This window comes from Pteropus vampyrus, unplaced genomic scaffold (genome assembly GCF_000151845.1).
Source record: "Pteropus vampyrus isolate Shadow unplaced genomic scaffold, Pvam_2.0 Scaffold7, whole genome shotgun sequence".
Classification (NCBI taxonomy): Eukaryota; Metazoa; Chordata; class Mammalia; order Chiroptera; family Pteropodidae; genus Pteropus; species Pteropus vampyrus.
The window spans coordinates 13,561,600-13,588,641 of NW_011888788.1; the positions used below are offsets into that span (position 1 = coordinate 13,561,600).

At 45.8% G+C, this 27,042-nt stretch overlaps 1 protein-coding gene across 1 annotated transcript; it reads right to left on the bottom strand.

The window, feature by feature from the left end:
* Nucleotides 1-1,498: 1,498 nt before the first annotated feature.
* OVOL2 (ovo like zinc finger 2) lies at nucleotides 1,499-25,627 on the bottom strand. The gene is made up of 4 exons (XM_011370573.1): nucleotides 25,528-25,627; nucleotides 24,664-24,884; nucleotides 13,602-13,791; nucleotides 1,499-1,812 (listed from the first exon to the last, which is right to left on the bottom strand). The coding sequence occupies exons 1-4, from the start codon at nucleotides 25,625-25,627 to the stop codon at nucleotides 1,499-1,501; spliced, it is 825 nt and encodes a 274-aa protein (XP_011368875.1).
* Nucleotides 25,628-27,042: the final 1,415 nt, after the last annotated feature.

The window sequence follows — 27,042 nt, forward strand, 5'->3', positions numbered from 1 at the left end:
CAAATCATAGCTGCCCTGCAAGAGGGTCGATTTCCTTCTTTCTAAAAGAAAAGTGCTGATTTGGAAGAGAAGCGTTATCTCAAGTTATAGGATATGCTATTTACACTGTCCAAATCTTGGCGTAATGCCTAGCCCACAGTGTGGGAGAGGAGAGGGGGAGAAAAGTAGGGAGAGAAAATGGAAGGAAAGGAGGGAGAGGAAAGGAAGGGAATTGAAGAGGAAGGGGGACAATGGAAGAAGGAAATAAGAAAATGGCCTCATCATCCAATGTTTCCTAGACTAAGGAACAGCCTGGTCCCAAAGCAAGGTTTTCTTGATCTTCTAGGGTAGAAATGGACCTGAGGCACTGAGCCTAGGCAATGCCCAGGGAACAAGGGGCAGGACAACGTGGCTGATCACTCACTCAATTCAGGAGACTGGGATAATACCTCTCCTGGCCACTGTGGTTTCCTGAGGATACTGGGCCCTTTCTGCTGCCCATCCATGCATGGAAGGACCCTGAAACCGCCTGCTGCCTCCCTTTTGCCCTATTATGGTCTCAAGTCAGCTTTATTGTTAATCTCCCAGGCCTCTCAGGTGAAGAGATAGAGGTGGCCAAAGGTCAATAAGCTCAGCAGTCACGTGCCTTGAAGGAGGCTGCTGATGCTGCTTGCTGCCCCTTCCACAAGTGTGTATGTGTGCCAGTGGGCATTCCTCACACTTTAGCATTTGCCACACATTGTCCCCAGTGCCAGACTCCAAGAAGGGAGAAGTGCCTTCTACCAGCAAGTCCCCAACCCAGAAACCCAGAGGCAGTAACCCCAAGGCCACAAAAAGTAACCAGAGCATTTGCGAGCTACCTACTGAGTTGATCCCAGGTGTCTGCAAATCAGTGCGCATGTCAGTTGTCAATGCTTTCTTTTCATCAGCAGTCTGTGCTCCTGCCCAACGCTCAAGCCTTGCCTCTTTACATCCACCCACTGAAACAAAATAATCAACTGCCAAATAACCTGAAGTAGAATGTCATGCAATAAGCCCTAAACAAGGAGCTATATAGTTCAACGCTCCCCCGTTTACTATTATAAGGAAGTTTCATGAGAACATTTCATTTATTAAAATAATTCCTGTAAACTCTCTCAAGATAAAATTCATTTTTCTTGCTTGAGTAGCATTTCAAGTGGAAGTACTTTTATTTCAAGGCACCATAAAATGATGGTCTCTCTAAGAACATCTCTGCCCCCATGTGTGACAATCCTAAAAAAAAAAAAAGTTCCGCGTGGTGATTAGTCATCCGTAAACTTTCCTAATGTCATTGTGTTCAATAGGACATGAGATACAGGGGGCCAGACGCCACAATTATAATTGGCAGCCTTAGAACAGATCCTCCTGCTGAGGCCCCAAAAGAACAGAGAAATGAACTGAACACTTGCAATTAGAAAAAGCTGGCGGGGCAGGAGACCCTGAAAACCAAAAATCCATGTAAACGTGGCAACCTCGGAGTCTCTTCTCTTCTTTTCCCTCACTTCTCCTCCTCCTCGCTCAGGTTGGCATTCCCCTGGAGTGTGGATGTCAGCTTGTTTTGCAAAATAGCTGCTAGTTTTTTTGATGTCTTTTTAAGGAATGCACTGCCCGGGTGAGCGCTGTTCACGTGCAGGTACAGGTCCTCCTGGGTGGGGCCTGTGTAGCCACAATCCTCACAGACATAGAGCTTGTCCCGGCGCTGCTTGTAGGCATACTGCTGCTGCACCCCGTGGATCTTCTTCAGGTGGGACTCCAAGGAGCAGCGCTGGGTGAAGGCTTTGTTGCAGATGTCACATTTGTAGGGGCGAATACCTACAGGGGTGAGGGGCAGACAAATCACCAGTTGGTCACGGCCAAGCCAGAGTCTCCCACCTAGGAAGCCATCAAAAATCATCATGGACAACCCAACAGCAAAAAAACAAACTACCCGATTCAAAACTGAATAGACATTTTCCCAAAGAGGACATACAGATGTCCAATATGTACATGAAAAGGTGCTCAACATCACTAATAATCAGGTACATGGAAATCATGACCACAATATCATCTCACACCTTTCAGAATAGCTATTACCAAAAAGGCAAGGGATAACACAAGTGTTGGCAAGGATGTAGAGAAAAGGGAACCCTCATGCACTGTTGGTGGAAATGTTAACTGGTGCAGACACAATGGAAAAAAGTATGGAGGCTCCTCAAAAAATTAAAAATAGAACTACCATAAGATCCAGCAATCGTATTCTAGGATATACATCCAAAGGAAATGAAAACAGGATCTCAAAGAGATATCTCCACTCCCATGTGCATAGTAGCATTATTCACAATAGCCAAGAAATGGAAACAACCTAAGTGTCCATCAACAAATGAACAGATAAAAAAGATGCGGTATATTTATACAGTGGAATATTATTGAGCCACAAGAAAGAAGGAAATCTTGCTATTGCGGCAACATGGATGGAACTTGAGGGTATTATGCTAAGTGAAATAAGCCAGACAGAGAAAGACAAATACTGCACTGGCATTGTTTATATTCGGAAAAGTCAGACTCATAGAAACAGAGTAGGAAAATGGTTGCTAAAGGCTGAGGGTGTGGGAAATAGGGAGTAAAGAAAATCATCATGACCAAAGATTCAACAGGAGGAAAACAAGGCAGGAAACAAAACTGTCCACAAAGGTTCACAGCATACTCCCGAGCAAACAAAAAAAAATGGATATAGTTTTATTCTTCCCACTTGTATGCCCTAATGTTTTGATTTTAGAGTGGGCAAAACAAACCTTGTTTTTATTTTAGTTTAGGTTTTCCAGGAAACAGAACTTGCAACAAAGATTCCAGTACAAGGAGTTACTTGGGAGGGGATGCCAGAAAGCTCCGGTAAGGGGGTGAAGAAGTGAGACAGGGACATGGAAAGGAGACCCTACAAGGTAGAGTCAACAAGCCAGTATCTGCTATAGGCAACAGGAGTCCAATCAGCTGGGCAAGTCGGGAAACAGTGTAGAACACTTCGGAGTCATGCACCCACTGGGAGCTGGGTTTCTACCCACTTGCTCCAGCAGCACTGCGGAGTGCTGCCCCTGGGTGGCAGATTTTCCCTCCCTGGCACTTCTAGCCTGCCTCGGGTAGGTAGAATGGGCTCTAGCAAGAACACAAGAACAGGGCTGCACATGTGGGCAGTTGCTGCATGGATGGGTGTGCCCAGAAATGGCAGGGTCTGGGGGCAGGAGTAGGACACTGATGGCATCTGCTACAGTTATGGAAGCATTTCCAAACTAGATCTCATGCTGGCTTTAGAACTGGGCTAATATTAGTGGGGCTTGTCTTCTAGATGGAGAGTTCCTACATGCCATATACACCAGGGAGCTCAGCCTTATCAAAGCACAGTCGTTCCTATTTCCACCATCAGTACTCACCCCGACTGTGGGAGGTCAGAATGTCAGATACAAAGACTTAAGTAAGATCTCTGTAAAGGAAACACGGTGTCATATAAGCATGGAAGCCTGGGAGAGAGTGCTGGGGGTATGTGGAGCAGAGAGGGAGCAGCCATCAGTTAGACCATCTCAAAGCCCAGAGGCCAGGAGGGCCACTGCCTAGAGGAATCCCCAAAGTCTGAGGCATAAAATTTAAGAGTACATACTAATCCATCAAGATAAATAATACTGAAACCTCAAAATACACTAAAAAATCCATGATGAACAAAATTTTAAGTCAGTACAGGAAAAACAAATATGGACAAAATTTTAAATAAGGACAGGATCTGACAGTGCCGTGTGGAGTCACAGTGGAGCTCGAGGTGAAAGGACAAATGTATGCCCTTATGTAGATGTTTTACATATTTTTTAATTGTTTTTTTTTTTGGGTAATACTGGTTAATAACATTGTATAATTTTCAAGTGTACAGCATTCTACACTTGGGCACTCTATGGCGTGCTCCCCACCGGAGGTCTGCTTTCCTTCCATACCATATACATGATCCCTTCCTCTTACCCACTTCATCCCCCCACCACCTTTCCCCTTTGGTAACCACCATTTTATTGTACCTATGAGTTTATTTCGTTTGTACTTTTCATTTTATATTCCACAGTAGTAAAATCATAAGATTTCATAGATTCTTTAATAGTTATTTTTTTCCAGAATGTTCGAATTGTGGGGAAAAAAAAGAAAAATTGAAAAGTAGGTTTATTAAAATTTACATTTAAAATGTTTAAATATTGTATAATTGTATAAATATTGTATTGTATAATTTCCAATAATGGAAATTATTATGATTTTATATGCTGGCTTTAACGGAAGCAAATTCCTCAAAAGATATTTTCAAAATTTACTTTTTTCATTTAATACTATTGTTGGAGATTTTTTCAAGTTGGTGCTTACAGCTTGATTTCATTCTTCTTTAAGAGCACCATGGCATTTTGTTGTACTGCTCTACCCAAATCCCATCTTTTAAAAACTATAGAGATGGAGGAAGCAGTGCCCTAGCCCACACCCTCGCACCATGTCATACTGCCTTGTACAACCTGGTGGACAAATGGCGGAATTGTGTCACCTGCAAGCTTGTTGAAAATGCAGTCTCGGCCCCGCCCCAGACCTACTGAACTGAATGCAAAAGCTGCGGATCTCCAACCCAAGAGGCTTGTCAAAACACAGGTGCCTGGTCCCACCCCTTATTCTGGGGTGGGGCTGAGACTGTTTCTAACATTTTCCCAGGTGATGCTGAGGAAGCTTATACCAAGACTTGGAGAGTCATAGGTCTAAAGTGATGCCAAATTACATGTAGGGACAGCATTTCTGGTATTTGAAGTCAGCCACACACCTCATGTCTTCTCTTCAAGGTTAATTGTCCCCAGTTCCTTAATGGTAGCTTGTGAAAGGGGGATAAGGGAGCCACTTCTGTTCAAAAAGATTTTTTTAAAGTATACAGACGATAAAATAAATGAAGTCAAAATGGAAAAAAATATCCTCCCTACCCCCATCCAAACACCTGAACAAATCAAATCACTCATTTTTCTTCCACATCCAGAAGGACACATCATTTCCTGCAACACTCTTGTGGAAAAAAAAAAAATTGTGTTGGATCAATGTTATGGTGAGATGTTACTCTAGCCTACTCAAGCGGAATGCAGGCCTATAGTTGATTTCACATATTCTAGAAAAATTGCCAAAAGTTAAACTTTATAATTGTCGGTATTTGGCACATAATAGGTGCTCAGTAAATAATTTTTAAATGAATGAGTGAATGAGAGGTTACATCTTTGGAGCTAGCTTTCCATAAATTTAAGGGTTATGAGACCTCTGCCGAGGAATATGCCCACATGGCAGCTGGCTCCCCTCACTTTTGGCAGATCAAGCAACAAACCTGATTTCAAACCCACAGCTCATCGAAACAGAAATCTACCCAGAGACCAGCTGCTCCTTTCAATAGTTAATGGAAATAACTGTTTTAAAACATCTAAACTAAACAGATGGGGAAACCAGAACACTTAACCAGGCTTTCACCTGGATGCAACAAACTCCGGATTCCTGGAAACAGATGCTCCCAACCCTACCCATGGGGATCTCCACCTCCAATGCTGAAAAGGTAGCTTCGCTGCTTTGCTTGATCCCTGCCCCCTTGAAGACGCCAGCATGCCAGGACTGAATCTAGCATGCATAGGGTCGCATCTCCTTCCTCTCCCCACTTAGCAGATCAGCTGAGCATCTTCTATGGGTTAGCTGTGTACCCCACAAGGCCTACACAGCCAAGGCTGAAAGATTTCAGAGCCCTGCCTCATCCAAACAATGGAGAGAATGGGGTGGCTACAGCATGTTATTGTTGTTGTTGTTGTTTTCCAGAGAGGGGTGGGAATGAACCTGGCTTGGAGGATGGGTGATCCACAGACACCGAGATGAGAAAGAGACAATAGGCCCTAAAACTCCAGTTATGGCCAATTTTGGCTTTCATGAGCCTGCTTCCCTTCCTCTCTGTACATACCACATTCATACCTCACTCATTGGTGGAGGCAAACATTGTCATGCAGCTGCCCCTTGGTGACTCTTTCTGGGGTTGGAAACAAGCTCCTCCCTCTTGGAGCCTCCTATACCCCATGAAATCATGGGTGAGAGATAAAAGTGCCAGAGAGGAGCCCCAGACAAGGGGGACTGATGCCAAGGCCTCCCTGACACAGGGTCTCAACAATCTTAGTGCTTTCGAGCAAAGGTCAACTTCGTCCACGTCTGAAGTGGGACAGCAGAAAACACTGTCTCTGCACCAAACGCCATTGACGCTGACACCGAGACAGTAAGAGTCCAAAGCCACTGAAAATCCAGGCATCACACATCTGCTGCTGGTGTACCAAGTCCACGGTCAAATTGCGGAACCCGCCCAGGCTTCAGTTTTCTTATCTATAAAATGGGAATAATATTCATGCCCACCTTGTAAGGCTGCTCTGGGGATTAACCGAGACATTACATGCAAAGGGCCAGCACATACTAAGTACTCAATAGGCCCCAACTGCGAGATCTTACAATCCAGCTCAACATGACACAGATATGCTCCATTCAGAAGCTGGCTCTTGGAGACTTGAGTATTTAGTATTTGTCTTTAAATTATGCCTATATGTATCTTTTTGTATTTGTATGTACTTTTGGTTGTATCATTTCACGGTAAAAAAAAAAAAAGGATAATTTTTTAAATGTGGTCATTAGGTAGCTGGTGGAGAGAAGGGAAGAGCCTTCTTTCACTGTCTACCCTTTTGAATGTTGTGTTGTAAGCCTGTATTACCTAGTCCAAAAAACACTGAGCATTGGGTTATCAGAAAGGGTGTCTTCTTTTCAAATTTGCTATTTCTACAACCAAAATCAAGCTTCATATCACCAAAGAAAATTCTTTGTTACTGGCGTTTTCTGCTTGCTCTCCTTAATGTAGCGAAGTGCTCCTTTACTGAACTTTATCCAAACATGAGCTTCAGTGAGAAGCCTTTTGCAGGCCTCCTTGTGGGAGTGGATATTTAGGGTGACAAATATCCATAAAAAACGCCCATAAAAATCGTAATGTGTTTACCTGTTGGCCCACTTCAGGAAAATTATCTACAGAAAGACTCACACAGGCAGGCAAAGGATATACAAGAATATTCATGGCAGTACTGTCTGAAATTTAAAGAAAGAAATAAAAGGAAAAAACCTAAAATTGGAAATGAGTGTTATCAGTTTCGGACAAAAGAAAATGATGGTGCCTCCATATTTGAAATTTTGTCATAATCTCATATTTAAGAAATGCCCTGACTATAACTGAAAGAGTGAGGTTGTCTACCTGTGCAGATATGAAACAATCTTCAAGATATATATGCTACATGAAAAAAGCAACGTATATTAAAACTGGGAAAAAAACTTTTTTAATTAAATGGTGGTTTGCTTTCAGGAGTGGAATGGGGGCATGAGGAGGGAGGTTTCGTGTGTCATTTTTTCCCCTTTCACATTGCTTTTTAACTCAAAATTAAGTGAAAATAATGTAGAGGAGTGAAAGTTTGATGAGTAAAGGAGGCAATCCCATATGACAGCATTCAACTCACGAGAAGTGGAGGGCAGTTTATTCTTTTTCTTCCATCTGCCCAGCTCCAAACCTCTCATTTTCCCCGATCCCTTCGATCCTTCCCTTTAGGTTCCAAACAAAGACACCATTGTTTCCTCTTCTTCAATCAAGTTGGGATTTGTTTGCCTTCTTCTGTCTCTCTCAAATGTGGCCGACATCAGGAGATAAGGCTAGAAGGCGTCCCAGGGGGTGGGACAAATGCTGGGCTTTGACCAGCGCAGTACCCCCTCCCCGCTTCCCTGACCTCAAATCTGAATTCCTCGGCTTCCCTCTAGAGAACTCAGAAGCTTCTACAGGAATGGCAGGCACCTGGAACAGACTTTTTATTTCAGAGTTGTAAAGTTAAAACTAACATGGGTTATGTCCCCTGGCACCCTGCCCCCCAGAGACTGAGCTGGGGACCGTACAGATGTGTGTGCCCTTTCCAACCATCGGTAGTGACTTACACATTCTTCTTTACAGCTTTTATATTGGCTATAGTCTTATAGTATAAGTAGTCATTTTACAAACGAGAAAAATAAAATACTTTCAATAAAAGTGATACTTGTCTGATGAGCCCGGCATATCTGGTCATACCAGTAAACAATGCCCAGACTACACCTAACATACAGCCCTCAATAAATGTGATTCTGGGTTTCCGACATGCTCCCAGGTGCTGCCAGTTATGCTGGGGCATGGACTGCACTTTGGGTGCAGACACTGAGAGCAGAATTTGGCACATGCGAGAGTTGGTTATTATTTTTTACTGTGAAACACAGATCTCCCTCCGCCAAAAACAAATCATTCCTTCAACGGATGGCCATTCTTAGGATGCATCTCAGCTGGTTCAACACTTAAACAAATCTAAAAGAATATCCTCTAAAAACAGATCTATGATGTTTTCCAAGAGCACGGTTTCTTTAAAGCTCAAGCCCACTTCTCCCCATTTTGACGTGAGGTGGATCAACAGCCATGATTTCCCACGTTGGCCTCTGCAATCCTGTCAATTTGAATTAAACAGAGCAAGTCTCTCTACTATGTATATAGTGGATGCTGTTGGTCCCTCATCCAGACCCATCTTCTGAGTCAGCGCATCATCCCCCTGCTATCATGTGTGCTGGCAGCTAACAGCTTCTGGCTATCCCCTTCTCTGAGGAATGGGCACTGAGTAATTGACCTCTCTGCCCAGGGGAGAGGCAGACCTCAACCACTGTCTGACTGATGTGGTGCAAAAATGTCTCCTGCTTGTCTGTAGACAACACAAGGCTGTGGTGCCATCCAAATTCCAGAGCCCCATGAGATCAGACCGGGGCTTGGCTCCAGCTGAGGGCACACCCTGCTCGGCTCCCTCCTCTATCCTGTCCTGCTCCCCACTCCCTTACAGGTTTCTCCTGAGAGCCCTCTCTCAACAAGTCATATTATAATAACCACCATTTCAGAATCTGCGTCTAGGGAACTTGACCTAAGACAATTTGGACTGAAAATAGGCACTCGTTTGCTGAAATAGTTCTGCAAAATATAAGAGTTCTTTCTGTACTAGTTTCTGTCTTCCAATCTTGAATCAGATGTCATGCGGCTCACATCCCCTATCCCCATCTCACACATACTCCTCTGATTTACTCTTTTCTTGGTGAAGTCATATCCAAAAAAGACATCTTAATCTTTTCTTTCATCGGTGTGGATATTAAGGCAAGACATTTTCAGGCTCTGGTTTCCCTGGATCTTTTTCTAAGATGTTTCCTTGTGTTTTGAGTCTTTCCTTAGATGCCTTGTCTTCTCAGTAATTGCAGGGGACAGGAAGAAATATGGGGTATGGGAGGACTAATCCTGATTCTCTATCCCACTGTCTCTGCCCACCTTATCAATATCATATCTACAATCTCAGAAGAAGGGTCTCAGAACAGTTTTTAAATCAGTCATGGTCTAGCCTAATCGAACTATGAGCAAACATACCCTTCACTCAACTGTCTAAATGTATTTGTGAACAGTGTCCATATCTTTGCTTCTGGTTTAAATACAACATTTACTTACTAGTCAATAGCTTTATACTGATTATCCCTTTTGCACAGAGCTCAAGAGATGGCAGGTCAGTTCTCTCACACAAAGAAACCAGGCCCCCGACCAGCACAGCAGCATCCCCAGGGCTGGCCCTGCTTTTTCAGTTTGCTACCAGGTAATCTGTCAGTAAGCTCCTGGCTCCTCTTTCTGGTCCATTATTACCTGAAGACAAATCTTCAGTGGAAAATAAACCAGCACAGGGAAAACAGTTCAAGACATTTCCATAATTCTATCTGTTGATCACTTTAAGGGTCAAAACTATGATTAAAAAATTTTTAATGGTTATTTGTAGATATCAATGATCTTAGTACTTTCCAATAGAAATTAAAATGCAAGCTGCTTTGTCATTTAAAGATGTCTAGTAGTCACTTTAAAATAAGGAAAAAGAAACAGAGGAAATTAATTTTAATGATAGTTTGTCTAACCCAATATATTCAAAATATTACCATTTCAACATGAAATCAACATTAAAAATTGAGATACTTTACATTCTTATTTTGCATTAAGTCTTCAAAAAGCTAATGTCTGTTTTATATTTACAGCATGCCTCAATCAGACCAGCCACATTCCGGTGGCTGCTGTACTGGCCGGTGTGCTGCAGGTTTTCTCATTCTTAGATGCCTGCTCAGTATTAGCCTCTCCCCTCATGGGATAAACCATGTGAAGCCCTTTGGGAAAGCATCAGGCAGAAGGCATTTTTATTTACTATATTCAATGATTTCAGCCTCTTCTATAAGAATCTCTAGAAGTATCACCTTTGAGGAGCTGGAGGTAGAGGAACCCAGGAGTCTGGGGGATGTTTCTTACTCACTGTGGGCAGAGGACATCTAGATGCCACTGAACACATGCTAAGGCTCCTCTGCAACCTGCTAAACCCCAGGCTGAAATGCGGAGTTTGTGCCAGGTTTCCCTTTATCTCACCTTCTTGCAGAGCAAGCAGGCTTCTGGAAACTGAAATAAGGCAGGCTGGATGAGGCCTCAACCTTGAGGAGAACGCTGAATGAGGAAGGCACTGGGAGGCTAAGGGTCCAAAGAGACTCCATAGAGGATAGAAGACCATGAACTTCAGGACCAGCCACTCTGGTTCCTAGCTCTACCACATATGGTTGTTTACCTCCCTGAGCTTGGTCTCCTCATCTATGAAGTGGGGTTAAGGACACCACCAACTCCTTGGAGTTGTTTGGGATAAGATGATAAATGCTGAGGGCCTTGCATGAAGTGACCATTCGTAGCTTGCTGCCATCTGAAGAAGCTGTGTAACCCTCTGCAGGGTCTCCATTCTCTGCCAAGCCATGCCACTCACTTACTAACCCTTCTACTCCCTTGGCAGACACTGTCAACCCCCCACCCAAATCTCTTCAGCCTACCACCAGGTCATCTCAGGTAGCCTTGTAAGGCCAGTGGCTTCCTGCATCTCGGGTGTGAGGATGTTCCCCAGGAAATATGAGAGGCCTGCCAGGGGGATGGGGTTGGAGGACTGTCTGGGTGGGTCCCAGGATGGACTCTCAAGCAAGAAGACATGGGAGTTGATAGATCAGTGCCCTAGCTTCCTCACCCCTGGAGAAATTCTGGGGTATATTCTATACATTTCGTCAAAAGGACCCCAGCGGGATTGAGCCCCAGTTGCCCACAGTGGTAACCTGCTCATTAACTCACTCTTACTGGCGATCTTCTCCTCTATCTATCTCTTCTCCCTACCCCTCACTGAGCCTCCCGAGATCATCTCCCAAATAAAATGCTTACAGTCAGCTAACTCAGATTCAGAGTTCTTTACTATACCATTGACTCGACTTGCAAACTCTTCCCTGAGAAGCGGTCATTCTCTAACATTTTCTCGTTAATTCTCCATCAACAGAGAATTAACTCAGGCACTGATGAGGCCACTCTATCAGCTCCGTGTTTATTCCAGCTGAAGGTACCAACAGCCAGCAATGTTCCCGGAGCCCCTTCACTTTGTTTTAAATGCCAGGATGGAGGATGTGACCATACTGCCTACCAGGCAAGGAGTAGAAAAAATAGGCTATGCCCTCAAGAAATCCTAAGATAGAGATGAAAAGCTCAGAAATGCTCCAGGGCAAACAATGACAAATGACTGTATGAGTGGTCCCCAATTTACTCCAGCCCTTGGGTCAGCTGTCTATGAGCCTAAGTTTACAGTCACTTGATGGGTCCATTGATAGTCTTAGACTCCTCCACCACCACAGAGGACTCTCTACCACCTATAGGACCCACCACCAACTGTAGGACCCTCCCCCCACCCCATAGGACCTACCTCCAACCTGACATACCCTAAGCATTCTCCCTACTTCAACCTAAGGTGCCAGCCTGGCCACACAGAGTTCAAACTTTTACTGATTCATTGGTGCTAGGGTCTAAAAAAGAAGTCTTAAAGCCAGACCCAAAAGAATACACACTGTAGGATTCTATTTCTATCACATTAAAAAACAGGCAATGGTAATTCATGCTGTTAGAAGTTACAATAAATAGCGGTGCCTCTTTTAAGGAAAGAGATGGTGATTTGGAGGGGGCACAAGAGAGTGGGCAGTGACTTCTGGTGTCTGGAAATATTCCATTCCTTGGTCTGGTTGCTAGTTCTATAGGTATGTTCACTTTGTAAAAATTCCTAAATTTGTTAAATTATGCATGTATGATTTGTGTACTTCTCTGGATGTCTGTTATATCTGAATGAAGAATACCCTCCAGAAAAAAGTATTTGAAAAGGAAAAAATAAAAAAGAAATTTTTAGTATGCCAGCCCACCCTCTAAGGTGGAGGACACTCTCCCCAGGCCAAGGAGGCAGCTATGGCCAGTACTCTAAGAACAAAGAAGCATAAGGGCTATAAAAGAAATCTGAATTAGAGGGTCTGAGAAGGGTCTTGTGGGGGAGTTGAGGGACTGGAAACCCTATCTGGACGGAGGAATAGACATTTCCCTATTCCTACCAAAAATGCCAGGGGAAACCCTAAACTCTGAAAAGGCTTCAGGGTTCAAGGGTACTAGGTACAGTAAATTCTATGAGGCTGTGGAAAGAGTGGGTAGCAACCAGGATGGGGTGAACAGGTTAGGAGGGGATAGGTCTAAATGAAATGAAACAGGATGGAATGGGATTGAGATGGGCTAGGATAGGATGGGGATTTGAAGATGGAACCCAGATGTGAGGGGCTTTACATGAAGCCCATCAAGATGAGGAGATTGGATTTCCCCTTGCCCAGAGTTGGAGACTTTTTTAGCAGGAAAGTGGCATCCTTAGAATTTTCCTCAAGGAATCACTCTGCACTGATGTAGACCGTGGACTTCAAGGAGAAGCCTGGAGGCCAAATATTTCTAAGATAAAACTAATGAGGCTGTCATCAATCAGAGAGAGAGAGGCCCATGAGCACCCCCAGGATTCTCTGTGACATGAGTTGGAGAGGACCCAGATTCACAATTCCTGAGGAGGGAAACTGAGAGAGGCCCAAAGGGAGGAAGATGCTTGCCTGCCAGCCTCAAGTAGGAGGCTCAGTCAACTCTAAGTGAACCAACCATTTTCTTCTCTTTTTGAGTTCTCAGGAAGAACATGATGTTATTCAGACACGGGCTTACTTCCCAAGAAAAAAGCATAAAATACCACCAGTGGGACCACAGGGACCACAGGGACCACATCCCAGCAGTTGGCCCCGCCTGAGGGGTTGAACTATGCTAACCTGCAGCATTGCATCCAGCCTCACAATTCTCAGAACACCTCCAGCCAGTGATTTGTCTTGTGCTGTGCCAGAATTTGCATCATTAGTCCCGTCTCACAGGGCAAAACAGGCTAAGAGAGGGGGCTTGCCTGGCCCAAGGTAACACAGCTGGCAAGTGGCACAGCCAGGAGGTGAACCCAGATGGGTTGGTTCCAAGTGCCCCATCCTGTGACCTTTCCAGAAACACGACACTACTCCCAACTTGGTTCTTTGGTGAGAAAGAAACTGGAACTCTTGGCCATAAAAATAAAACCAAAACCAAAAGCACCTGCCACCTTCCTCACCTGTATGTGTGCGGACATGCCTCTTCAGGTCAAAGGTGTCGTTGAAGCCCTTGCCGCAGAAGGTGCACAGGTGCCTCTTCACCTGGTTGTGGCACTTGAGGTGCCGGTTGAGCATACGCTGTAGGCGGAAGCCCTTGCCACACAGGTCACAGCTGTGAACCGCCGAGTCATTGCATGTGCCTGTGGTGAACTAGGACAGAGAGAGGCTATGAGGACTCCAGTGTAGGCGGACACATCCTGGGGGCTTACCCCAGGAGCCCACATCCCTGTGTCTCTAGGCTTGGCCTGGCTAGGGCTTCTGTCTCCTAAAAATTCCAGGCAGGTTTTGGCTCTGGGGAAGATGGAACGACTGGCAGCTCCTGTCAACATTCATTCTCCCCTTCTTCCTTAGAACAGACCTCTAATTTTTAGCAGGCTACTCTGCCTCCAGATCTGCATTTCCCAGACTTACAGCAAGCAAGTCATGGCTCTATGACTACCAGCCAATGAAATATACTCTAAGGAGGAAGGATGGTACCCTTTCCCTCCTTTACTCCTTCCTGCTGGCTAGAGATCTAACAGCCACCTTGGACCACAACGGGAAAGCCAATGCTGAGGATGGGAGAGCAGAAAGAAAGGAGTCTAGGTCCAGACAACATCATGGAGCCTGTAGTAGATAGTCCTCAAAGTCAGCCACAGTCAATTCCTCCCTCCCATGCATGCATGCTGCTGCATCCATCAAGAGATGAAGACTATTTCCTCTCCTTTTGGACCAACGGGATGCAGAGAGAATGTGTCAGTTCCAGGGCCTTCTTAAAGGGCCTTGCAGCTTCTACATCTTCCCTCTTAGAAGCCGGCTTCCATGTTAGAAGTCCAAGATCACCAGGCTGTGAGGAAGCCCAAGCAGCCATGTGGACAGTGAGAGGCCAGGCCATGTGTAGGAGCACTGAGGTGCTGGGTATGAAAATAGCCTCACTAGACCTTCCAGCCTAGCCCATGACTGCCCCAGCTGAGTGAGTGACCTCAGCTAATACTGCCCAGCTAATACTGCCTAGCTGAGCTGTGCCCCTGACACAAAAAATTATAAACAAATAAAATGATCATTTTGGAAATGACTTGGGCGGGATCTCACAGCTTCATTATCAGCAAAGCCACAGTTGCATCACAGGCTCTGGGCTCCCACTTCAGTGTTCTCTCAATGTATTTGCCACCTCTGAGAAAGAAAACTGAATCTATAATTATGTGGTGAAAAACACCAGATCTAATATATTCATCAAAGTTTTCCTAGTTACCAAATCAGATCCTTTAGAAGAATGATTCAATTGCTCTGCCAAAATTCTACTCATAAAAGGACCTAAAAACTTTATTTTCAGAAAAACATCATTAGCAAGAGTTGGTCCTATCCTGGCTCAGTACCTTCCTAGCCTCAAATACAACCCTCCCTTCATCCACTGGGTGTTGCCGTCCACTGAGACCCACTGCACCTGTTTCCTCCCTGATGCAGCTTGTCCAACTACAACAGCCCTTGGCTGCACTATTCTCCCACCTATAAGACCAGTGTCTCTCAAGTCTCTGGTGCACATGAATCCCCTGGGGGTCTTGTTAAAATGCAGATTCTGATTTAGGATGTCTGGAGGGGCCTACACGTTGCATTTCTAACTAGCTCTTACACACAAATGTTTCCTCAGAGTTCATCTGGTTTCCTCAAGTAAGCGCGCTGCGTCAGTAAATGTTTGTGTACATTCTTGACCCTCATGCCCCAAGCCCAGACACGGGCCAGTGCACAGTCAGAAAGTGCTGATAGGCAGTGGCTCACAGGTGGGAAGATACAAAGAGATACAAAAAGACCCGAGGGAAGCATAAGACCACAGAATAGGGTTTTCCTGTCAGCTTCCTCTGAACCAGTTTTCTCATCTACTTGCAGCTTAATGAGTCTCAGCTGACCAAATAGTGCCTGATCTGCAACAGGCCCTGTGCTCAGAGCTGGAGGGAATACAGTCACCAGGATGGCTCTTCCCCAAGAAGCTGCAGTGGGGGAGCAGATCAGTCAACAGGCTACTCACACCTAGGAAAACTGGGTGCAATGCACACCTCAGAGGGACACCTACCCCTGACGTGGAGCAAGAGAGAAGGTGCATCCAGAGCAAATGAGATCTTCAGCTATGGGGAGGAAGAGAGGGGGAATGGCAAAGAGTATTCCAGGAGAGGGTGTTGGGAAACAGGGGACTGTGTGGTTCCACGTGGCTAGCCTGAGCCCCAGGAAAGCAGTCAATGAAGAGAGCTCTGGTAGCAGAGAAGGGCAGGGTCCACCTTAGGGCTCTACTTTGGGGGCCCTAACAAGCAAGACTGTTCTGAGTGGGTGGGAGGTGGGGACGTCAGAAGGAGGACAGTTGCAGGGGTTGAGTTTGATGACTCAGATAGGTGGCCATCCTAGGCCCTCAACTGCCTCACACCCTGCCTCTGCTCCCCAGAGGGGTGGGACCTGGCACTCTGCCTGAGGTAGACCCATCTGTGCCCAAGGCAATCACTTTTCTATCTCTAGGACAGGTCATGGTCTCCTTCTTGTCCAGCAGTCCTCATTCTGGTCTTGCCTCCCTTGAAGAGATGTGAAAAGCCTAAATATGACCCAAGTCTTGGCAAACTGAGTACTTAGAGCTTCTCAAGGCCAAGTCTACACAGTGAGGGGCTAATAAAATGGAACACAGACAATTAACCCTGGTAATTATGATTAAAAACATGTAGAAAGCTAGAACTATCTTTTGAAAGTCCTGTAGAATGTGCCTGAGGACTACAGTTCAAACCCGAACTCTTGTTTACTTTAATCCTTTTGGTAAATTCCTATTTTTAAAATGCTCAGCATGTAATATGGATACCTTCTAATACGGTCCACGATGAAAAATCTCAAATCACTGGCATTATTTTGTTTGAAAAGAATAAAATCTTGAAGGGCAGAGGGAAGGGAGATTAGTGACAATTTAAGGGACTACAGGGCCAGTGGATCATCTGAACGAGATACAGAAAGCTGGGGAGAAAATAAGAATGGAGGAGGGATGCAGACTAAGGTAACTCTGTTTCCTCAGGGGGAGCTTTCCTCGGGTTTTCTTGGAGCAAAAATAAAAGTTCTCCAAGTATGCCTCAGCAAAGGCAATTTTTCCATTTCTCCACCTTCATATTCATCCCCATTTCATAGCATGGAAAACTCCTAGAAAACTCCAGCCCCAGCTGTCATGGGACTACAATAGCAAGAAAAGACCCACCCAGGGAAGACCCGCCCAGCTTAGCCCAGTCATTTCACAGAATTAGAAAATATAATTATTTTAAGGGACTAAATTTGGGGTTATTTGTGAAGCAGCAATTAGATTAAAACTGGAATAGTAACAGACGTATCACATCCTCTACAGAACACCAGATCTGCCACATTTCTGAATGTTCTCTCCCAAGAGGGCTGCATAAGGCAGAAGACACATCTGATTCTTGGAATGACATCCCAGGAGTCAGAGGACCAGCAATCCCTCCTGGGTCACACGTCTGCTCACCAAGCCATCTTTACCATGTTTACACAAGTTCATAGCTAACACTCTACACCTCCTAAAGGTTCAAATAGGGTTAACCTATTTTACCTTGTTATTCTACTCTGCAAGTAGTAGACCAAAATTAGTTACATAATAGTTATCTTAGTTACAAAATGAGTGGAATAGGGAGACAGAAATGCTGAGGATCAAATAAAAACCTAGAGCTGGCTAATTGTATGATGTCATATAATATCCCTGGGCCACAGTTGCCCACATGTAAAAATAATAAAATGGTATTAGATGAGCTCTTCAGCAGAATAAGAAGCTAAGAGCGAAGTCTGTTTCTCAATTTCCTAAGTTTAAATCCTGCTCCACCACTTTCAGACTCTGGGACGTAGACAAGTCACTCAATCTCTCTAAGCCTTAATTTCATTACTTGCAAAATGTAGATCATAATGATATTTGCCTTTTGGGATTTTTACAAAATTAAATGAAGAAAAGCTACTTAAAAAAAAAAAATCTGATGCTTGATAAGTCCTAACTCTTACAGTTAGACCAGCCCCAAAATTCCGTGATCTTAAATAAAAGTTAATTGGTCAAAACCCCTTGTTTGCTCATTTGGCTTTTGAATTTTTCTCTTTATGCTGAAAGAATAAGAAGACTAACCCTCAGTGTGAGCCACAAGTTTCTAGACCTTCATCCACAACTCTGTAATCCGAAAAGCTCTGAAAACCAACATTCTCTCCTATATCCCTTGGCAATAAAACCTGATCCAAGTTGACATGGAGTGATACATAGACTTTTCCTGTTTGGTGTCAATATTCATGTGTTTTGATATGAAAATATTAATGTGTTTAATTACAGGGTATCACTCCAGACCTGCCAGGGGTGGTATTTACACCATGCTTGCTACCTTCTGAAAAAAACTTAATAGTTTCACCCTTAATCCAAAATTAACGCTTTGCAAAAGGCTTATTAATAATGAAGTGGGGAAGCTACCATGGACGGTGGGAGATGACATCAGTCTGCAGATTAATTCAGGGCAAGAAAAATGAAGAGAGATTGAGCAACTCTCGAACCCCATGGATTGGTGCTATCTTGCTTGCTGTCCTGATCTCTGCTTTCATTTAAAAAAACACACAAAGTTCCCCTCTAGTCTAAAAAACAGGCCTATGCAGCAGAAACAAACCAATCATTGTATCAGTGCTGCTGAAAACTTCAGGAGCATCTGGGGAGGTAGGGACTTCGGGTTGGCCCTCGACCAACTTCAAAGCTGGCTAAGGTCACTTACCTGTCAATCTAAAATAAAAATTAAAAAGTAAAAATTAAAAAACCTTTTATTTTCTGTTGATGCTTCCACCAGACAAATTCACTAAATTAATGGTCCTATTTCCTGTGCGAGGGTATTATGAGCCCAAGCTACCTTCTGATGGCCATTTGAACAACATGTCCACTGACACATTTGCTATGCTTGAGTGCTCAAAACATACTAAGAGTATTTATTACTCCAATTTAGGGGGGATAAAATTTCTGCTCCTGGTCCCACTTACCATTTCCTTAGCGTCACAACTCTGCTGAATGGCAGAATGAGAACCTTCTCAAATGCAGAGATGATGAAGAGAATATATGTTTAGAATCCAGAAAAAAATTGAGGCTCAAAAAGCTGTAAACTGCATATAGCCACATGACTTGTAGGTGCCCACACTGGAAATTTTGAATGTGGCTTGCAAAACTTGTGCCTACAGTTCCACCTGACAGACCCATGGGTCTGGGCATGATGTGGGGAAAGGGAAAGAAGAACCCTGTTGTTTGTCTCATATCATGGTGAGAAATAGCTTCAGATTCCTTCATGGCAGACTGTCAACGCTAACAGCTACAGTACCAAAGATACCTCCCCCATTATGCAATACAACGACGTTAAAAGAAAAAGGCTCCTTCGATTGGACTTCGCCATTAATAACTGAGGAATTCAACTAAACCTCTCTGAGCTTTCCTTTTCTCCCCTTGAAAATGAGATTGGACGAGATAAGCGTTAAAGATCCCTGTGATAGATCCTATGGTTAGACATTCAGCCTCTATTCCTCCTCCTTCTGGACAGCCTTCCTGTACTGCAGAGACCAGGAAGTTAGAAATGACATTTCCCAAACTCCCTTGCAGCTATTGTTTTTAAATATAGCCCAGTAGGGACTTGTGTTCTGCCAATTACATGCATTATCAGAAGATTTGAATTCGGACCTGGATTAATTGAACAGAGGCAGGCACATGGCAATTGGTTTACACTCTACATTAGCAGAAGCATCGTGATACAGGAGCAGGCAGCCATACAGGCAGTAGTTGCAGCTCCCTAGGTGGCCCAGTTCTGCAGTGAAGCTCAGCCTGGTCTTTCTTTAGTCTATTTAGTACCCTATAATTAACCATTCTCTGCTTAAGCTAGCTACAGTGGACTTGTTGTCTGTGACTAAACCTGTGCAGGCCCTTCCAACAATAAAAACCCACTTCGCTATATTCAAATTAAAAGCTGGTGCAGTTAACATTTATATTGTTCTCCTATGCCTCCTTTTCCCCCTTTAAATTAATTCAAACTTTTCTGAGCATCGATTCTAAGTATTTTCTAAGATCTCCCTTTTCTTCTTGTTTTACTTCAAATGCTGTCACTTAAGTCTAGGGACTGTTGACTTCTTCCCTGCCTGTATTTCTGTTCTGTACTGACTTATATTCTCGTGGGTCAGGCATTATTTCACTTGGTATTGGAGATACAAGCCCAGTAGGGGCTTGTTCTCTGCCTTTGGCAGACTTAGAATCAAGAAAAGGAGTCTGATTAGCCAAATGTGTAGTCAGGGAGATGAGTAGCAAGTTACAACGGGGGCAGGGAGAAGGACATCCAATTCTCTTTTGGGAGACAGAATAAGAAAGGAGTCAGGGACAGAATTTATGTTCTCTTCAAAATATCAAATGGATGGGTTTTTGTAAACTACTTAAATCTATGACTCACAATAATACTTAAACACAAACTAATTGACCATCACTAGAGAATTCTGGTGAACCAACTGATTATCTTGAAAACTAGTTAATAAAAGGAATCATATTTTGCTTTTCTTAAATGAACTGTCTCACTGGGAAACCAAATGGCAGATGAGGGGAAGTGTCTCCCTATAGGAGAATTTCAGCTAATAAATACGGGACAGAATTAGAATATTACTGTTCTGCAACCCCTAATAACCTAAAATAGTTAGACCTTGAGCCTCAATGACTGCTAATATCACAAGAGACAACCAAATATTATGTGCCCCTTGATGGAAAGATGCCCACCACTGTGACGTACTTTAGCTAAAATAAAATAAACCCAATCAAGCATCTAAAGCAGTGTTGTCCAATAGAACTTTCTTCAATAATAGAAATGTCCTAATCTGTACTGTCCAATAGAGTAGCCACTAACCAAGTGGCTACTAAGCGCTTGAAATATGGGCTGAGGGATGTAATTTTTAGTTTTAATTAATTTAAATTTAAATAGTCACAAATGCCTGTGGATACCATTTTGGACAGTGCAGCTGCAGACCCAACTACCATTTAGAGAAAATGTAGGTGACAAGGAACATTAAACACCACGGTGATGCGTTCTATAAAGTCCAGATTGCTGGAAACTCCACAAACAAATTAACCATCTCCTCAACGGCTAACTGAAAAAGAGAGGGAGGGAAAATATGTAAAAAGACACTTGAATGACACATAAATCAATTACAATGTGTGGACATTATGTAGACCTAATTCAGCAAACTGAAAAAATAAAGGTATGAATTTATGAAACAAATAACAATGTGAACACCATTGTGAATATGAGTGTAATCATATATTTTGGTCTTTATCTATTAGAGACACATTCCAAAATATTTATAATGTCTGAGATTTGCCTTAAAATAAGGTCAGGGGAGGGATGGGTGGGACTTGCCACCAGTTCATCGTGGTTGGGTCCAGGTGACAGGTACTCTGCCTTTGAAAATCTTCATAAAAAAATGATGGAAAAAGAAAAAGACTACTCCACATTCACACATCTGTCACTACTGGAAGACTCCGGACTACAGAGCCAGGTGAAAAGCCAAGAATACTTTCGAAATAATTCTAATCTCAATTCCTTTGAAGAATCCTTGGGAGAGGCCAAAAGAAGAGAGAAAAAGAATGGGATCGGGTAAGAAGACAAATTCACTTGCTAGTCTAAACTTGTACCTGGGTCCCACCAGCCACTCTGAATAAGGAATGAATAATATCAGTCAACAAACTGATTTAACTTCAGAGTTAACTTTGTTTCTAATAAACCTTGGAAGGACAATGGTGATGGGGAGGGGGTCTCTACAAATGGTTCCAGCACAAAAGGGACTTAAAGTGACCTGGACCTCTGGCATGAACACTTTCCCAGAGGCACATCATCTCCTCACCCTGATCTGTTTTGTAAATTACAGAATCCTCAGTAGTAAAGAGACAATTACAATTTCGTAACTTGCCCTAAGGCACACAGTCAAAAGACAACTAGGCTGAGAAAGAACTTTTCCTAACCGGCACCTACCACTCCTCTCCAGATCCACTGGTTGTAGTCAGGTTGGTAAATCCCTTGTCTCTACTACAGGCAAACTAATATTGGATGTTAACAAAACTTGCTATAAGTCATTGTCAGCTAAATTCCTATTGGGCAATTTATAATATACAAAAGTGCTCAATATTTTACATTTAACCTACGCAACACTTCTGAGAGGCTGATTCTATTATTTCTCTATTTTACACATCAGGGAACTGAGTTCAGAAGAGGTCATATGTCCCTAACCATAGCTGGTAAGATGGACTCAACTGAGGTTTTCCTTCTCGAAAACCTTCCTGAGATCCTTTCTCACCCTCAAGGGAACATCCACACTTGGCTTGGTCCCTTCACTATCTCACCTTGTCCTAGCTACATTTCACTTTCAACTTTCCCTGATCCCCAACAGTTTTGCATACTGCAGCCACCATAGTTCTGAGTCCTTTCTTTATACAGGTTTTGGACTGAGCTCATACTACCCTAAAGCCTGCTTCTCCCCTTTTCCATAGGCCTCAAATCCACACCAAGAAAACGTCCCCTGCTCAGAAACTACCACATCTTTTCCGTGCTTCTGGTTTAGAATTTACTTTCCCGTACTAGAGTTATTAATAATTGAGTCTCCCCACCAATCCAAATAATTCTAGCTAGAGTTATTGGGCACCTACCATGCTCCAATCTTAACTCATTTATCCGCACAAATCTATAAGTATCATTATCCCCATTTTAAGGACAAGGAAACTGAGGCTCAGAGGGATTAACAATTTGCCCAAGGTCACACAGCTAAGAAGTGACAAAACTAGAGCCTAGAGGTTTAACCATTACTGTCAGAGGATTATAGAACACTAGAGTGGGAGCATTTTTATCTCCTGGCTTGCTACCTGGTACACAGCAGGCACTCCACACTGTTAGATGGGATGTTGCCTCTCTCTGCAGGTCAAGAACTCACACTTGCCCTTCCTCTGGTCCTAAGAGCCATCTGCCAAGTGTCTTAAAATCATTAAAACTAAGTTGTTAAATTTATGCATCATGTATGAGCCTTATCCTTTAGTGGCTTTTCGCTCTGGTTAGGAAACTAATTCTTGAGAGTTCCGTGCTTTGCATAGAACTTTATTGTTACACAACATGCTAAATCATGGGCAATTTGGCCAGTCATTTGAAAATGGCCACTATCACGACTGATAATTCTGGAGGCTTGGAGCATCTTAACACCAAGATGTCTCCTTATCTGTGGGTGGAAGCTGCCGGCCTTCCTCAGTAAACAAACAACACTCCTCCGGAAACTATGTTAATGGTTGAAGAGCAAAAGCAATACCCCACCCCACCGCCCACATCCCTGGGGCAGCACGTAGGTTTATTCATTCCCTTTAAGCCAGGGCTCCCAGCCCACTGTTTGCCTGGGGCAGGGAAGAAAGATCTCCTAAAATGTTGGTTAAGGGGCTGGATATTTTTCCTCAGCCACTTTCTCTTGAGAGTAATCTGGGCAATTGAGGGGCAAACTGTCTAAAATCCAATCCAAAACAATGTTTCAATTGTCTTCCCAGCCTGATGATAAATATGCAAGTGGGACACTTTGTAGAATTTCCTGAAGGGCAGAGCTGCCAGCCTCAGGCAAACTGAGCTCTCCCACCTAACCTCATCTGGCCCAGAAAAGCCTCAGGCTAGCTGACTTTGAACCTCAGCAGAACCCTTAACACGAAGTAGTATGCCCTCTTAAGAGCATCCTTTAAAGATGTCTTCCCAAAGGATTCCAGGTCAGCCCTTTAGCCTCGATTCATAACCGAATGCACCCCGGCCCACTCCCAGCCAAGCCCTGGAGCCAGGAATAAGGAATACGCGTAGGGGAGGGGTTATCTCTCCCAGGAAAAGTAACGGAGACCTTCCCAATCCACAGCAAACTCTAGAGATCCTCCTCCCCAGCCCTCTCCGCCCCCAACTCCCAGCCAAGCCTCAGGAGCCAAGAGTATGCATAGGGGAGAGATCGCCTCTCCCAGGAAAAGTAACGGAAGCTTTCCCAATCCACAGCAAAAACGCTTGGGTTCCTCTTCTCTATCCTCTCCACCCCCTCCTGGGCAGCCGGACCGCCCAAGAATTATCACCTACAACAAGGGCCGGGAGCCCGCAAAGGTTCAGTCACATTGTGGCCCGTCCGGCTAGAAATTGGGCTCGTGTTCCTAAAACACCACTCCCTGGCTCTAGCTGATTGAGTCAGTGGAATGGGATTCTTTAATCTTGGGGGTAGCGGATTTCTTTGCGCTGGCAATCATGGAAGTGCAGATGTCTCCTACAATTCTAGAAGACTGGAGTGGGGGAGGGGAGCTGAAGCGCGACGATAGAGAGGAAGGAACACTCCAACCCACTGGGGCGGGCACTGAGGCAATTTTCAGTTTAACTCATTTATCCTTCATTTTAATTCAAGAAAATTTTAAAGACAGGACAAATGTAAAGCGCGCCGCACAGACCTCGTGTCTAACGGACACTCCATAATTGGCACTGGGAATAGCTGTTATTGTGAAAGGCCCACTGTGTGCCAAGCTGCCGCCACAGTCTCCAAAACCCAAGTAAGGATGTGAAATTCAGAATTCACACAGCGCTAAGAACTGCTCCCCAGAGGGTGGGATTCCGGAGCCTGTGTCCCTCTTTTCCAACCACGGGAACCCCGACGGCCTGGTTAGTCTTTGGGTCTTACACACGGAATTGGCTGATGGAGGGAGAAAGCTGCTCCTGAGCCTTTTAGGCAGTTCCCGAGGCTGCCCGGTGGACTGTGCCGGCTCGGGGAGCCAGCCTCCGGGACGCAGCGGCGCAGGCGGCTGGCTTAGCAGCCAGCGGGAGAACGCGCGGAGGCGCCCTGGCCGCGGCCCAGGGGCAGGTGCAGGAGCCGTGCGGCGGGCGAGCTGGGTTCCCCGGTGCCCGGGTACGCGGGCGGGTGCGGCAGGGAGGGGCATGGGCCCCCAGATCCCGACGCCAGGGTGTGGTGCTGGTGGCGGCGGGGGCAGAGTCGGCACCATACCTTGATTTTCGACCTGGCGACCGGGCGCTGCTTCGCCGCCAGTTGTCCACCGGGGCCCTCGGCGTCTCCAGGCTCGCGGGTTTGGCGCTCGGGGGCGCGCGGGGACGAGTTGCTCTCTGCGCCTCCAGGCTCCCCAGCGCTGCTGCTGCCGCCGCCGCTGCTGCTACCGCCGTCGCTGCGGCAGTCTTCGGGGGGGTCGAGGAGCAGACGTCCCAGGCCCACTGCGGAGGAAGGGTCCGCGCGGGGACACACAGACACGCGGCGTCAGGCCCGGGCGCCTGCGGCAGTTTGACCGGCGGGCGGTGCAGCCGCCGCCCCACCCCGCCCCAGACCTGGTTAAAGCCGAGGGGGTGCGCAAGAGAGCCCCCGGCTCGGCCTCCCGAGCGAGCTCCGGGTCCTAGGGGCGGCTCCTAGGTCCCGGTCCCCGTGCCCACGAGGAACTCAGGGGCCCCGCGCGCCACGTTTCCTCTTTCTGGGATGGGAGTGAAGGGGTCTGACCTCTACCCACCCAGCCCCCGCAGGCTAGACGGATCCTTGTGCAACCTCATGAGGACGTGAGACTGGGGATAGCCCCTACTGGTCTTCAGTTTCCCCTTCTAGGCCACCTCGACCCGCTCTGCAGCCAACGGTCCCGCCGCTGGGCAATTAGAGGCGCCCACTAGGGGGAAGGGGCAACAAGATGTCTCGGGTTTCCAACCCTCTCACTCTTAATCCTCTCGTTCTCAGAGACTTCTTCCTTCCCCCTGGAAGAGGGGCCATGGGGTGGGGAGTCCAGCCTCAGCCGATGAACAGAGGGGACCTGCTCATCCCTGCCCCCACCCCAGGAGCTCAGAGCCCAGGCCCGGACCCCGCGCCCGCGCTCACCTGGGATGTAGGTGTCTGCCCTTTTCTCGTCCGGGAGCTCATCCCAGCTGCGGACCGAGACCCCCAGGCTCCTCCTCTTTACTAGGAAGACTTTGGGCATAGTGGGGCCCCCTACCCGGACTGCGTCCCCCTCTTCCCGGCTGCTCCCCGCTAGAGGCGGCGGCAATGGCTGGGTCCCCGGCTCCTGTCGGCCAGAGCCCACCTTTCCGCCTAGTCGGCCCTCTCCCTCGGTCCCCCGCCGCAGCGCGGCCTTGGCCTCTCCCCCGAACTCCCGGCGATTCCTAGCCTTCTGGCTCAGCGACACCTATGCCTTAAATCGCGGGTGAGACCACGCCGAGGAAAAAGTTTCATAAGGTGGAATAGAAAAGGCACCAGGAAACTTGGGAGTGAGCATGCGCCCTGCAACATAACGGTGTCAACAAGCTCGCTACCTGTCCGACCGGTTCCGGCGGCCGGGCTGCCTGTTCCAGCCCTTCCTTAGGCATGAATGTTTGCAAAAGAATTTAACGTCTGATTCTCCCCCCCCTCCCCTTTTTAAAAAGAAGAACGTTTTTTAATGAATCCCCAACCCCATTTCCCATCACAGGTACCTCGGGTCGAACTCTGAGGTAAACCCCAGGTCCGCTTCCCAGGGCACCCCTCTAGAGATATGGGGCCTCTTGAGAGTTGGGCCCCCTCCTACCCCCAAGAGTGTTTGTCTCCGACAAGCAAGCCAAAAAATGTCTCAGTTCCTCTGGACCTTGTGGATTGTTCCCGGGGATTGTTGAAATCTTGGCGGCCGGAAGGGGGAGGCTGTGGGGAGACCCCCAGGGATCTGATCTGGTAAAGGGGAGGGGAGCTTGGACGTTTAAGCTCCCATCATCAACAACAGTTTCCCCAAATAAAAACAGTAATAATAAATTTTAAAATTCAACATCTTTAGAACACATTGTTATTTTGTGCCATGCAATGTAAGAAAAACAAGTCTGCTTGTTCCGCCAAAGCAGCTTTCACTCCAAGACCTTTCATTCCAGGAGCACCCTCATCCCAAATTAACACATAATGGAAACAAAAGCCAAGGGCACATTATGAAAAGGCAGATTCGAAACGAATTTCTTATATTCGCCCACTCCCATTATTGCCTCCCCTAACCGCCCGCTCTCCAAATTCTGAGGCTGGTAAATACCTTTCCAGGAAGCTAGTAACGCGAAGATGGGCTACATCCCCTTACTGCCCCTACTGGGGAGGTGACTGGAAAGCTTTGCATTTATCTTTGGTTTTGGTTTTTCCTGTCTACCTTTATACCTTGAGGGGGTTGGGAGAGAAGGAAGAGGAGTTGGTGAGAGAAAGATACCAAGTTTCTAAGAGCGTCTGTGCTGGCCTTGGGGAGAGCGCTGCGCTCCCACAGCCGCTGCTCGGGTGCGCCCAGGGACGCACAGCACTGCCTCCACGGCTGCAGTGGGTGCACCCCTCCAGGGGGTGATCAGACCTGTGCCAGCTCGAGGAGATGCGAGGGCGAGTCTGGCCAGGGGTTCA

Coding starts and splice junctions, on each gene's coding strand:
- OVOL2 (XM_011370573.1), bottom strand. CDS start 25,627: ATGCCCAAAGTCTTCCTAGTAAAGAGGAGGAGCCTGGGGGTCTCGGTC. Junction 13,792..24,663: donor TCGCCAGGTCGAAAATCAAG/GTATGGTGCCGA, acceptor TCTCTGTCCTAG/TTCACCACAGGCACATGCAA. Junction 1,813..13,601: donor GCATGTCCGCACACATACAG/GTGAGGAAGGTG, acceptor TCACCCCTGTAG/GTATTCGCCCCTACAAATGT.